The sequence below is a fragment of the Caretta caretta genome, chromosome 23 (genome assembly GCF_965140235.1).
Source record: "Caretta caretta isolate rCarCar2 chromosome 23, rCarCar1.hap1, whole genome shotgun sequence".
Classification (NCBI taxonomy): domain Eukaryota; kingdom Metazoa; phylum Chordata; order Testudines; family Cheloniidae; genus Caretta; species Caretta caretta.
Window position 1 is genome coordinate 1,223,164 of NC_134228.1, and position 13,057 is coordinate 1,236,220.

The window sequence follows — 13,057 nt, forward strand, 5'->3', positions numbered from 1 at the left end:
TCCCAGTATCCATTGACCTTCCTCCCATCCACCTCCAGGGGAACAAGGCACTCTCTCCGGAGGGACAGCCCCGCGCCCACCCTGTAAACTGAGCGCCCTGAGTCCAGAGCCTCCAGCCCTCTGGTGGAGCTGGCCTGGGGTACTCTTCCCTCCTGAGCAGGTGGTAAACTGGTAGGCCCCCTTTCCTGGGTCGTCTGCCCCTCGTCCAGCTGGGTCCCTACCCAATTAACCCTGGGTAGGTTGGGTCTGCTCAGTTTGTCCCTGAGCCCAGGGCACTGGGACCGTATGTGGCCTCTCTGGCCACAGTGGTAGCAGCTCAGGTCACGTTGGTCCCCTCGAGCGGGTCGGAGGGGCCCGACGCCAGGCGTTCCCCTTGGGAGGGGGTTCTCCCTATTTCCCCGCTGGGAGGCCCCCTGGTGACTCTCTCTCTGCATCGGGGGGGCCTGTTCTTTTGGGACTCCTCCCGGCTACCCCCTGACCGACTGTTCACAAACTCGTCGGCCAGCTGCCCTGCGTGCTGGGGGTTCTCGAGCTTTTTGTCCACCAACCACAGCCTCAGGTCGGAAGGGCGCTGTTCATACAGTTGCTCCAGTACAATTAGGTCAAGCAGGTCCTCTTTAGCTCGGGCCCCAGCTGTCCACTTGCGGGCATACCCCTGCATCCGGTTGGCCAGTTGTAGGTAGGTGACCTCAGGCGTTTTACGCTGACTCCGGAACCTTCTCCGGTACATCTCGGGGGTCAGCCCAAACTCACGGAGCAGGGCCTGTTTGAACAGTTCATAGTCCCCTGCCTCCGGCCCTGTCATCCGGCTGTACACCTCCACGGCTTTGGGGTCCAGTAAGGGGGTGAGAAACTGGAGCCTGTCTGCAGGGTCAACCCTGTGCAGCTCACAGGCATTCTCAAAGGCCGTCAGGAAGCTATCTATGTCCTCCCCCTCCTTACGCTGGGCCAGGAAGCACTTATCAAAGTTCCTTGCAGTCTTGGGTCCCCCCTCATTCACCACAGCCGGGGCCCCACTGCTCTTCAGCCTGGCCAGCTCCAGTTCATGCTGTCTTTGTTTCTCCTTCTCCTGACGTTCCCTCTCCTTCTCCTGACGCTCCCTCTCCTTCTCCTGACGCTCCCTCTCCTTCTCCTCCTGCTCATGTTGACGTTGTTTCTCCTTCTCCTCCTGCTCATGTTGACGTTGTTTCTCCTTCTCCTCCTGCTCATGTTGACGTTGTTTCTCCTCATGTTGACGTTGTTTTTCATGATCCTCCAGCTCCCTCATTTTCATCTCCCTCTCCCATTCCAGCCGCCTCCGCTCCAGGGATGGGGAGCTCCGCCGGGAGGATCCCCTGCTGGGTGCTGGGGTCAGGGTGCCCTCGGTATTCGCTGGGCTTCCCCCAACCCCTCCCCCAGGCATAGGTAGGAAGGGTCTCGGGATGTCCTCGGCAGCAGTCTGACCCCTCCCAGCCCGGTCAGGCCCCGGGGCCCACGCTGCGTCTGCCGGGCGGCTCCCCTCAGGGACAGGGATCGGGTCATCCAAGCGATCCCTCTCCTCCAACTGGGCAATCAGTTGTTCCTTGGTGGACCTCCCGATGCGCAGCCCCCTCTGCCTGCACAGCTCCACCAGGTCACTCTTAAGGCGTTTAGCGTACATCTCCCTGCTGGCCACTCGCAGGCCGGGCAGCTTCCCACGGTTTCCAGGAAAAGCCCTTAGTGTGCCAGTCCTTCTTGAGGTCACCACCTCTTTGCCAGGGTCGAGCTGCAGACTCCTCCGCCCCTGGGACCGCTCGCTGCAATCCCCCGGGGGACCCTGTTACTGCAAAAGTCTTTCTCTCTGGTCACACATTCCCAGGGGTTAGCCGCCCCCCGAAACCGTCTCTCTCTGAATCTTCAGCACGCCTGGTCCCCGTCAATTCCCCTTCGTTTTACTGTTCCCCAGTCACTTACTGCAGGAAGCGCCGTTCACGGGGTGCAGTAGATCCCACCGCTGCCACCAGTTGTCGCGGAGTGTGGGGGAGTCCAGGCCCTGCACCCCTCTTCCTGGGATCCACTGAGACTCTCAGCCAGCCAGTAAAACAGAAGGTTTATTGGACAACAGGAACACAGTCCACAACAGAGCTTGTGGGTACAACCAGGACCCCTCAATCACGTCCTTCTGGGGGAGCAGGGAGCTTAGACCCCAGCCCTGGGGTTCCCTGTGTTCCTCTCCCCAGCCTCCAAACTGCCAACTAAACTCACCCCGCAGGTTCCCTGCTGCAGCCTCTGTTCACATTCCTGGGCAGAGGTGTTACCTCCCCCTCCCCCTCCTGGCTCAGGTGACAGGCTCTCAGGTCTCCCATCCCCAGGGCACATTCCCAGGTCAACACTCCCCCCTCCCTGCTGAGTCACTTCGTCACAGGAGGAAATTCTGCTATCTCCTTACTATCCAATTCTAGGGTGACCAGATGAAACGGACAAAATATTGGGACATGTGGGAAGCAAAAAAACCCCAAACCGCTGGAGTGGCCAAAGCCGCAATATCGGGACAAATGGCGTCCCGACCCATCGGTTGGGACGCGGGACAAAGAACTAAAATCTGGACAGCCCCGATTTTGTCAGGCTGTCTGGTCACCCTGTCTGACTCCCATGCAGGAAGTTGGGCAATAAGCAAATCGGTAGGTCTCCCATCCTCACATTTGCTTTCCTTTTGCACACAAACTGTGGTAGAACTGGCCCCAGGCAGGGCTTGTCCGTGAGTGAGAAGCAGCCTCTCGGTAAAGACGAGGGAAGAAATTGCCCTATTTGTGGGACTTTTTCCAAAATCTCCTCTGTGGTTTGTTTTCAGATTTTGCCCGTCTAGAAGCTGGTAGGAAATGGCTGTCTCCTAAGAACCGGTCTTTGCCTTTGCCCAGCCGCGCGGCTGGTTTGCTAGCATCTGGAAGCAATCACTGGGCAGAGTGATAAGCTCTTTCTGCTGCAGCTGGGCAGCGCGAACACAGTAACTGCACGTTCAGGGTGCACCTGGGAACAGCCTGTCTGGGGCCAGAACGTTCAGGCCAAAGTAGCTCCCGCTCCGCTAAAGTAAAGAACGACTTGAGTGCCGGCCCTGCCACGCCTCTGAGCCTGGGCTGCCAGCGCCCTTGGCACGGGACCCAGTAGCAGGCACATCACTGTTAATGTCAGACCGGCAGCTTGGTGAGTTAACCCTGGAGGGCCCTGGTCTGCTGGGCGGGGAGCTGGTGAGATCTGGACTGGGGCCTTGGGTCTGATCGTGTTTAAAAAAACAAATGGAGAGAGACAAGGTGGGGAAGTAATCTATTTGACGGGACGGCCGTGGGTGATGGGAGAGACGTGTTCCAGCTGCTGCAGCCTGGACGAAGTGCACTGTGAGGGTGACTGGGGGCGGGTCGGACTGCTCAGCAAGAGGGCTAGCACCTTGCAAGAAACCCCTTGAAATGAGGTGGGTAAATAACACCTCTGCAGTCACAGGCCAAAGGAGGGTTTGGAGGTGGCAGGTGGTTTGTAATGAACCATAAAAGCAGCGTCTGGTGAGACCATGGCTTTGAGCGTCCAGGGGAGTTCTGAATTTAAGCTCCCAAGCTCATCTTTGGAGGGGGGGGCAGGTTTTCCCTGCGGACCGAGTGGTCGGATGTGGAGGGGTGGCTTGGGGTTTGTCTCTCATCCTTCCTCTGACAAAGCTCAGGCGAGCACGGGCTGATTGGTGCAAAATGTGGTGTGTTTTCAAAATGGCATTTGAAAAAGCAACACTGGCTGCTGAGGAATCACTTCAGGTAGCAGCGAGGAGCTGGGCCCGGGAAGCCAGGAAAGCAGCAGGGCTGTTGCATTGGGCAGTCTTTCCCCTGGAAGCGCATTTCCCCTGCAGCTGGGCTCAGGGCTCCTATCAGTGTACCTGCTCCCACTCCCCGCCCAGGTAGCCTGCTGTCTGAATGGCCTCTCCTCGCGGTACCAGCTTCACACACCTGGAAACACCTCTGTCCACCCGCTCAGCTGCTCCCTGGACGCAGCAGGGTCAAGTGAATGGGGCCACTGGGTGGGGAACGGGGAGAGTGGGGTTCTATGCCCAGCAGGGTCAAGTGAATGGGGCCACTGGGAGGGAAACGGGGAGAGCAGGGTTCTAGGCACACTCCAGGTGCCTGGGCAAGTCTCTCTCCTGCTCTGTGCTTCTGTCTCCCCCTCTGTCTAATCCCTGGGGACTCCCAGGGCAGGGGCCGTCTCCCAGGCATATGGTGGTGCCTGGCTGCTGGGGGCCTGGTCTGCTTTGGAGATAGTAGAGGGAGGAGGGGGGCAGGGAGACCTTTGTTGGGCGGAGTTCCGGGGGTGAGAGAGATGCTTTTGAGGCCCTGGGGCACCGGTGTGGCAGAGAGGAATGAGCTGGGGGTGCTGACATGAGGCCGGTCAGAGGGGTGATGATTGGAAAAGGCTGAAGGCGACTCAGGCCAAGGCGTGGGCCTGATGTGCAATGCTGGGGACCTGCTGCCTGGGGGTTGTTTGCACCCCAGCTCAGCTGGTCGCAGGGCAAAGCTGGCCCTTTCACTTTCGCTTCTGAGCCCCATGGCTGTTTTCACCTTCCTCTAAATCACATGAATCCTGACGCTCTGCGGCTGCCTGGCTCGGCAGGTCTCACCCTCGCTGTGCTGCGCTGGGGGGGGGCTGGCTGGAACCGCCCTGGATGGAACGAGGCAGGATACCAGGGTAGATGGGCCCCCTGGCTTCGATGCAGATCCATGTCTAAGGACCAATGCTGGTTGCACTAAGGTGGCTGGGGAAGTGGGGCTGGTGAGGGCCAGGGGAGTGGAGGGGGGGCATGCCCTGGGTCTCCTCCTTCCCCCCTCCTCCACCCCACCCCCAGCAGCTGCAGGCTGAGCCCCGACAAACTCATCCCACCCCCGCCCCCTGCCGGGCCTGTCACTCAAACCGCCCGCCCCGCCTCTCGCTTGAATCGCTCACGTCCGCTCTCTGTATGTAGATGAGCCGCTTGGCCCGGGCCAATCAGATGGCAGTGGGCCAGGGCCTCTTGGTCTTTCCTTTCGCCCCGCCCTCCAGCTGTGTTGATTCGGTCCCGTCCGCCCACTGTATGCAGATGAGGCGTGTGGCCGAGCCCCGCTATTGGCTGGCGCGCTGCTTCCCCTCCTCCCCCGGACAATGGGAGGGGCGGGGCCTGGCGCAGCAGGGCAGATGTAGCAATTCCCGGTGGCCGAGTCGGTTTCGGAGCCGGAGGGGAAGATGCCGGGTGCTGATTGGCTGCGCGGCGCGTTCCAAACCCCGCTGATTGGGCCCTGAGGATCCGGGTATGTAAATAAGGGTCTGGAGGGGTCTGGCTGCGGGGCTCGCGCTGCCCCGGGACGGGACGGGGCGCGGCGCGGGGGGCCCGGGGCCGGCCGCTGGGGGGAGCCCGGGGCCGGGAGCCGGAGCCCGGTGAGTCACCCGGGGCGGGCGGGAAAGGAGGCTCCGGCTGCTGCGTGACTCACCCGCCCCCGCCGCTGCTCCGCCCGCCGCGTGGGGCTGCCCCCCCCCGAGCAACGGGCAGACCCCCCCCGGGCCAGGGGGGTAACGGGGAGACCCACGGGGCGAGGCACGGAACAGGGGCAGCCCCCCTTGCAATGCATGGAGCACTGGGGACCCCCGGCAAGGGGCAGGTAACTTGGGGGCTCCCCTGCGCAAGGGGCAGGTAGCAGGCGGCACCCCCAGGGCAGTGGGGCAGATGAATGGGGGTGTCGGGGGGTCCCTGGGGGGTTCCCTCTTTGCCAAGCGTCCACCATTGGGGTGTCTAGCTCCCCATTCTGGCTGTGGGGCGAAAAATAACTAACCTACCTAGGAAACAAAATCGCTCCCTTTAGAAACGAAACCTTTGGGCTGGGGAGGAAAGCCCAGGGGGTTGGGATCAGACCCGGCCGTGCCCCTCCCCAGCTCCGGGCACTGAGCTTTGGCTCGAGGGGCACAGTCGTTCTCACGGCTTCCTTGCCTGCCGGTTTTGCTCCTCAGCAGCCTCCAGCCATGGAACAATGTACAGCCGGAGTTGTGGGCCCCTGGAGTCTGGCCCAGTCCAGGTTCCCAAGGGCGCACAGACCATGGGCGAATGGCTCTTCTGGCAGGCACAGTCCATAGGACCCTGCACTGGGACTCAGGACACCTGGGTTCTCTTTCATGACCTTGGGGAAGTGACTTTCCTGTCTGAGCCTCAGTTTCCCCATCTGTAGGCATCACTACATCATGTGCAGGTTGCCTGGAGACCTCCAAGTGCAAAGCCCCCCATCAGAGCAAGGACATTATAATGGTTAGGGTTCATTCTCCTCTCACCCGCTCCAGGACAGGACCAAGACATGCTGCCAGGGGGCTGGGTGTGGGGGAAGTGGGTCCTGCTGCTCCTGCTCAAAGAGGGTTCAGGCTTCCCAGAGCTGCCAGGCTGGTGCCCTGGATCTGCACATGTTTAAATCTCTCTGCGTCTGATTCTCCATGTGCCTGGGGCACCCACTTGCCCCCCTGCCAAGTGAGTGCCAGGTGCTGCCGGCTGCAGCTGAAAGCCATGGCAAATGGGCCGTGTGGTCTGGAAGACAGAGCAGTTGTCTGGGACTTAGGAGACCTGAGTTCTAGCCCTGGCTCTCCCTGGCCTACTGGGTGACCTTGGGCAAGTTGTGGTGCCCTGTTCCTCAGTTTCCCCATTCCTAGAAGAGAGAGGATGTGTGGCCTCCTCTGTGAAGTGCTTTGCAAAGATCCCTATTTGTGTAGATGTAATTATGGGTACCGTGGTAACAGCCGGTAGGAAATCAAGGCCCTGTCACGCTAGGTGCTGTATGCACATATACTGTATCAGTACGTCGACTGATAGTTCTTTTGGGGCATTTGTACCGTGCCTTGTAGCAATGGTCCCTGCTTCTAATACCAACGATTAACGAGGATAATACGACATCCATGATAACTAATAATTCATATTAACGTAGCATCCGAGGGCCCCAATCAGGCTCTGGGGCCCATCACACCAGGTGCTGCACAGACTCTGCCAGAGAGGCAGCCCCTGCCCCAAAGAGCTCCCCATCTGAGTAGGCAACGGTGAGAGAGGAAACTGAGGCACAGGGAGGGGATGTACTCAAGGCCGCCCAGGGCAGAGCTGGGAATGGAACCAGCCCTGTGACCTGCTCACCGGTTTGAATGCTGCCTTGGGTCCCGCCTGGCGCCTAGCAGCTTGGTTTGTGTCGAGCCCTTAGGAGGCAGGTGCCTGGAAACCATGGGCTGTGATTCATCTGTCACCCGCACGACACTGCAGCGTTAGTCACGTTGTGTCATCTCCGTGGCGCGCACAGGGGGTGCAATGACGCCTCTGGCACAGCAGCTCTGCTGCATCCCACGGGCCATGATCCTGGCACGGTGCCCCGGCCCCAGCCTGGCAGCCTCAGGCCTGGGCAGGCATCAGGGAGCGCCAGGAAACCCCCCTTGCATCCCAGCTGCTCCCTCCCTGCCCTGGGTTGGGGGCAAAGGGACAGGGCGGGGCAGTGTCCCCGGGGCTTTGGCCAGTACTGGTTCGGGGGAGCCAGTGTGATGACGTGGGACTGTTCTTAATGTTCTCTCTGAATATTGTGTGGGTGCCTCAGTTTCGCCTATGCCTTTCTTAAGTCTCTAGGTGGTGGGATAAGGGAGGGCAGTGTGAGGCTTAGAGGGCAGTGTGAGGCTGTCTAGGCAGAGAATGGCCGACACCCTGTCTCCTGGCCACTGATGGCTGACCACCCCCCCCCCCCCCCCGCAAAGGTTTTCTCCTGGCCCGGGAGAGAGACAAAGGCTGCAGGAGGAGCTGGGGGGGGCGGATTCTGGGGGAGATTGCTGGAGAGAGAAAAGGAGGACTTGTGGCACCTTAGAGACTAACACATTTATTTGAGCATAAGCTACAGCTCACTTCATTGGATGGAGCTGGCTGGGGAAATGGGGGGAGGGCCAGATGGGCCTCTGGCCTCCCTGCCCCCCGAAGATGGACCTGACTGAGGGGTCCTGTTCTCTGCACCTACAAGCTCTGGTTTAGACTGTGTTCCTGTCGTCTAATAAATCTCTGTTTTACTGGCTGGCTGAGAGTCCCGTCTGACTGCGGAGTTGGGGGGCAGGACCCTCTGGCTTCCCCAGGACCCCGCCTGGGCGGACTGGCTGTGGGAAGCGCACGGAGGGGCAGAGGAGGCTGAATGCTCCGGGGTCAGACCCAGGAAGGTGGAAGCTGGATGAGCTGTGTGTCCTGCAGACAGGCTGCTCCCAGAGAGGAGACTCCCCCAGAGTCCTGCCGGACTTCGTAGGGAGCAGGTCCAGAGCATCGCCCAGGGACTCCGTGACAGCCAGAAGTGCAGATCCCCGGCCCCACTTCGGGTCTATGCTTTGGAGGGTGCGGGCACCCCTCATGGGAACTCGGGGAGAGGAGGGGAAAAGTGGGGGGACTCAGACTCCTTCCAGGGCCCATATGGCCCAGTGCTCAAAGCTATACAACCACGTCCCCTATACAATGCCATTGCACAGGAACTGAACAACCCCCCCCTTTAGGAAGGGCAGGCTCTATAGGACAGTATAGGCACCCCCAGGCTGTATAGTTCACTATTGACTGACACCCCCAGGCCAGCGGAGATCAAGCCAGTTAAGGGCCGGGCTGGTGTCTCTCCCGCACTCCCCTCTCTGGAGCTTTCCAGCCTTGGCAGCTCCGGCAGGGGGAGGAACCGCAGGGAGGCCTCGGCTGGGGGAGGCTGAGCCGGATCCCGTCTCCTCCCCGGCTGCCTGGGAAGAGAGCTCCAGAGGGAGGGTGTCGGCCTGCAGGAGAGGGGTGTGGGCCCCTCTTCCGCTGTAGGGAGCTGGGGTTAAATCTCCAGGGAGAAGGTTTTCGCTTCCCGGAGGGGACGGGTTGTCAGACGCAGGGGCCCCATCTGCAGCTTAGTGACAACAGCTCAGGTGAGTCCCTTGGTGCTGCTATCCTGGGGTGACAGAGGGGGAAACTGAGGCACTGAAAGGGGGTGGGCCTTGTGCCCATGGGCACACAGGGCATCTGTGGCAGAGCTGGGATAGAACCCAGGAGTCCTGACTCCCAGCCCCCCTGCTCTAACCACTAGAACATGCCTGAGTAGTGTGGCATAAACTGAAACTGGCTCACGAGTCAGCCCCGTCCCTGAGGCCCGGCTACGCTGGGGCCTTAGCCGTGGGGCAGTTGGGGCAGAATGGTTCAGTGTTTAGGGCAGCTGCCTGGGGCTTTGCAGACCTGAGTTCAGCTCCCCTGCTTTTCCACAGACACTCTGCAGCCTTGGGCCAGCGTCTCTGGGCCTCAGCCCCCATCTGCACTGTGGGGCTCCCAGGCCTGCCCTGCCCCATAGGGGAAAGACTGGGCAGTGCTCACGGATCATGGCAGCCCAAGACTGGGGACACAGGAGCGGGTCTCAGAGGGGCGAGAATGGGCAGGGAGGAGTTAAATACCCTCCCCCAACTGGGGCTGCCCAATGGCTCCAGGAGGCTAATCCCCCTCCCTTGGGGGGTGTTGCGTCACCAGGACAACCAGAGCTGGAGGAGCCCCTGCTCATGGAGGTGACCCCCAGCTGCCTGGTCTTGTGTCCACTGGGGCTAGATTGCTGGGACTGAATAACAACACTTGGGAGTAGGACCCAGGAGTCCTGGCTCCCTGCCCCCGCTCACCAGACCCCACTTCCTGCCAGAGCTGGGGAGAGAACCCAGGAGTCCTGGCTCCCAGCCCCCCCGCTCTAACCACTAGATGCAGCTCCACTCCCAGAGCTGGAGAAAGAACCCAGGAGTCCGGTGCCCTGTGGTCAGGCGGCCAGGCCTTGCGCCTGGGTGCGCCTGAGGCTGCAGGCCGGTGGAACTCACGGCTCCCGTCTCTGTTGCAGACCCATGCTGGCCAAAGGCGTGAAGCGCACGCGGGGGGAGATGGAGGGCGGTGAGCCAGAGCCCCGGGACCCCGGCGCCGCCCCGGCCAGCTCCTTGTTCAACATCTCCATGCTGAAGCTGCACCAGAGCCTGCGGCTTGTGGAACCCAACTTGCGGCACTTGGTGCTGGTGGCCAACACCTTGCGCCGGATGCAGGACCAGATGCAGCAGGAGGCCGGGGGGCCAGTGGCCCCAGACAGCCCCAAGGCCCTGTCCGGGGTGGATTCTCCTGCCCCTGCCTCAGACTCTAGGGACAGTGGGTCGGAGCCCTGTCGGCAGCCACCCTCCGACAACCAGGGGGACGATCTCCTCCTCTCCACCAGGGACGCCTCCATCTCCGCCATCCTGGAGGACCTGGGCCAGGTGGAGGTCCTGAGCCCTGCCCGGCCCGAAGAGGAGCAGCTGCTGGCCAGCGAGTCTGGAGCCAAGCAGGAGCTGGCTCGGACCTCAGCCCCTTGCTTGGGCCCCTTGGAGCTGCTCAGCTCGGCCGGCTCCCTGCTGGAGGACGGCCTGGAGGACATCTTTGAGGACATCGACACCTCCATGTACGACTGCGACCTGTGGTCGCCCACCAGCCTCTCCGGCTTCAAGGCTTTCTCCGGCGCCGAGGACTCAGACAGCAAGGCGCTGGCCGGCGCCGAGGACCGGCTGGACATGAGCGACCTGGACTACCTGATGGACGTGCTCGTGGGGGGACACGCGCTCTGAGGGCAGGGGTGGGGGGCAGAGGGAGGCTGACAGTATTAAATACCCCTGGACTAATTTACCAGGGGCCCGATCCTCAGCTGGGGTAAATCCGGCACTGTCAGTGGAGCCGGCTGATACCTGCTGCAGACCCGGCCCCATGTTCCTCGGCCTGAATTCTCAGTCAGGCTTGGGCCCCTCTGCCCTGCCCTGGGGTGGCGTCGGCCCCCTGAGGGTTCCCATGCATAAGGGTCTCCCTGGTCAGTGCAGAGCTGGTGTAAGGGCCCTGCTCCCAGCCCCTGATGTAGGGGGTGGATCAGGGGCATGGCTGGAGCACACTGTCCTGGGGCTGTTCTCTGCCCCCTGGGGCCCATAGGGGGAGAAGCATCAGTTAGAGCAGCCCTGAGGTTGCTCTAACTGACACCAGGGCTCAGAATACAGGGAGCACAAAGGGGCCTTAAAGCCACCGTAACCCCTGGCCCAAGAGCAAGAGCCAAGAATGGCAACATGTTCAGTAAGCCCCTCCCCAGTGCCCTGCCCCCCCGGTCTCACCCCCAGCCCCTCCCATCGTAGCAAGATGAGCCGTGGCTGGGAGGAGGGTAAGAGGCCATTTCCTGGCCCTTGGTGGGTCCCAGGTTGGGCTCTGAATGGTTTGGAAATAACTTATTGTCTGAGCGACGGGGAAAGTGTCGGAAGCTCCTGAAAAGCCGCTGTGAACTGCTTTGAAAGGAAAATAACACCCCTGGCTCTGCACCCCGCTCCCACTGCCTCCTTGCACCCGCAAGCCCTTCCCGCCGCCCTGCCGCGCCAGCCTCAAGTCCTGGGTGGCTGCATCTCGTCTGCCCCTCTGTCCTTCGGGCTGTTCCCTGTGTCACTTACCCGTGGGCCAGACCCCCACTCCATTGACCTGCATTACATCCCACCAAGAGTGATCCCGCAGAGACCCCCCGCTTGCCCCCGGCCCAGAGCCCAGTATGCACCCGGTGTGCCCACTCGCCCGTGTGAAGCTGGCTCTGGTCCCGGGGAACCAGTGCCGCTGCTGGGTGGGGTCCCAGCCACACCGTGTCCAGGTGTGTGTGTGGGAGGTTAGATGGCTGGGACTAGTCCCAACGGAGACACAGAGATAAAGAGCCCTGTTTGAGCCCATCAGAGCTTGATTGTAACAGCGGGACGCCTGGGTTCTATCCCAGCTCTGGGAGGGGGGCAGCGTCTAGTGGTTAGAGCAGGGGGGTTGGGAGCCAGGATGTCTGGGTTCTCTCCCTGTCTTGGCCCCTGACTCACTGTGTAACTGTCAGCAGTCATGTCCCCTTCTGGGACCAGTGGCCAACGACTGTCCCCTTCCAGGGTGCTGGGACATCCCCACTCTGATCACACTCCCGCCCGGTGCTTCGAACCCAGGTGTCCTGCCTCCCACCCCTGCTGGCTGCACAGCCCTTCCGGGGCCGCAGAGGGAGGGGCTAGCTAAGAGCAGGGGGGTCTTGGCACTACCAGGTCCCCTTTCCCCCCATGGGAAATCAGCCATCTTGAAGCAGCCGCTTCAGCCGGGCTCTGGACGCAGCCCCTGGAGCTGGGCTGGGGTCAGCAGGCGCCCGCGGCCCTGGGTCTGCAGCGTGGGGTTCCTGGGCCTGGAGCTGCCGTCCCGGGGCCCAGTGCCTCTGGCTGCTCCTCCGTAACATGGGGCACCTGGCTCAGCATCCCCAGCGTGGTGGCTCAGGCCTCAGGGGACTGGCGCCGTTTGTTTTCCAGGGGCGCCATGGGTCCGGGCACAAGGCAAGCAGCTGGTGTGGGTGCCAGAGCCAGGATTAGAGTCCAGGGCCCCCAATTCCTTGCCCAGGGCCAGACCCAGTAGCCCCCACTGCCCCCTCTCTGGTTGTGCATTGGGGCTGCTTTGGCACACGGGGGCTCTGCCTGCTGCTGCTCCCCGGGGATGCACCCGGCGACTCTGCCCCACGGACCCGCGTGCTCGGGGGTTACCAGCAGCTGGGACTTTGCCCCTGGCTGGCGGCGAGGGGAAGGAGGGTGTCTCTGGCTCCTCGCTGCCCGGCCCCTGCTGCGGGACAGAGTTCACCAGCGACTGCTGTTACCGGGCAAAGCCGGGCAGATTTCGCTGCCAGCCTTGAACTCTGCTCCCTGGCCCTGGCAGCTGGCGCCCGGCCCGCGTCCCGCTCGCCGTGTGCAGTGGTTGGCACCGGTGCTGCGGCCGCTCCGCTGTGCTCTGCCCCGGCGCCGAACAAAGAACTGCCCCCGCGTGAGGGCCCAGCGCCAGCAGGGGGCAGCTTTCCCGCCCTCCCCAGCTCCCGGGGGTCGGCAAATGAGATGGTGAGACCCCATCACTGGCCTGGGCATTCAACTGCTGGGCCTCTGCCAACTCCTCACTGTCTGTAGGAAACTGACCCCCTCCCTGGAGCGTGCCCCCCCCCAAAACAGGCGCATGGCGGGGTCCCAAAGGTCCCACGCTGGGCAGCTGCCGGCTCCTGCAGGACCCACACAGCCGCAC

General features: G+C 62.0%; 1 protein-coding gene across 4 annotated transcripts; it reads left to right on the forward strand.

Moving 5' to 3' along the window:
• Window positions 1–2,497: 2,497 nt before the first annotated feature.
• SERTAD1 (SERTA domain containing 1) lies at window positions 2,498–11,313 on the forward strand. 4 transcript variants are annotated; one of them, XM_048832918.2, is made up of 2 exons: window positions 2,498–3,159; window positions 9,837–11,313. In XM_048832918.2, the coding sequence occupies exon 2, from the start codon at window positions 9,841–9,843 to the stop codon at window positions 10,582–10,584; it is 744 nt and encodes a 247-aa protein (XP_048688875.1). In that variant the 5' UTR covers window positions 2,498–3,159; window positions 9,837–9,840; the 3' UTR covers window positions 10,585–11,313. The 4 variants fall into 4 exon arrangements, with proteins under 4 accessions (XP_048688875.1, XP_048688873.1, XP_048688871.1 ...); XM_048832916.2 differs by lacking the exon at window positions 2,498–3,159 and adding an exon at window positions 3,372–5,273; XM_048832914.2 differs by lacking the exon at window positions 2,498–3,159 and adding an exon at window positions 5,343–5,621.
• The last annotated feature ends 1,744 nt before the right edge of the window (window positions 11,314–13,057 follow it).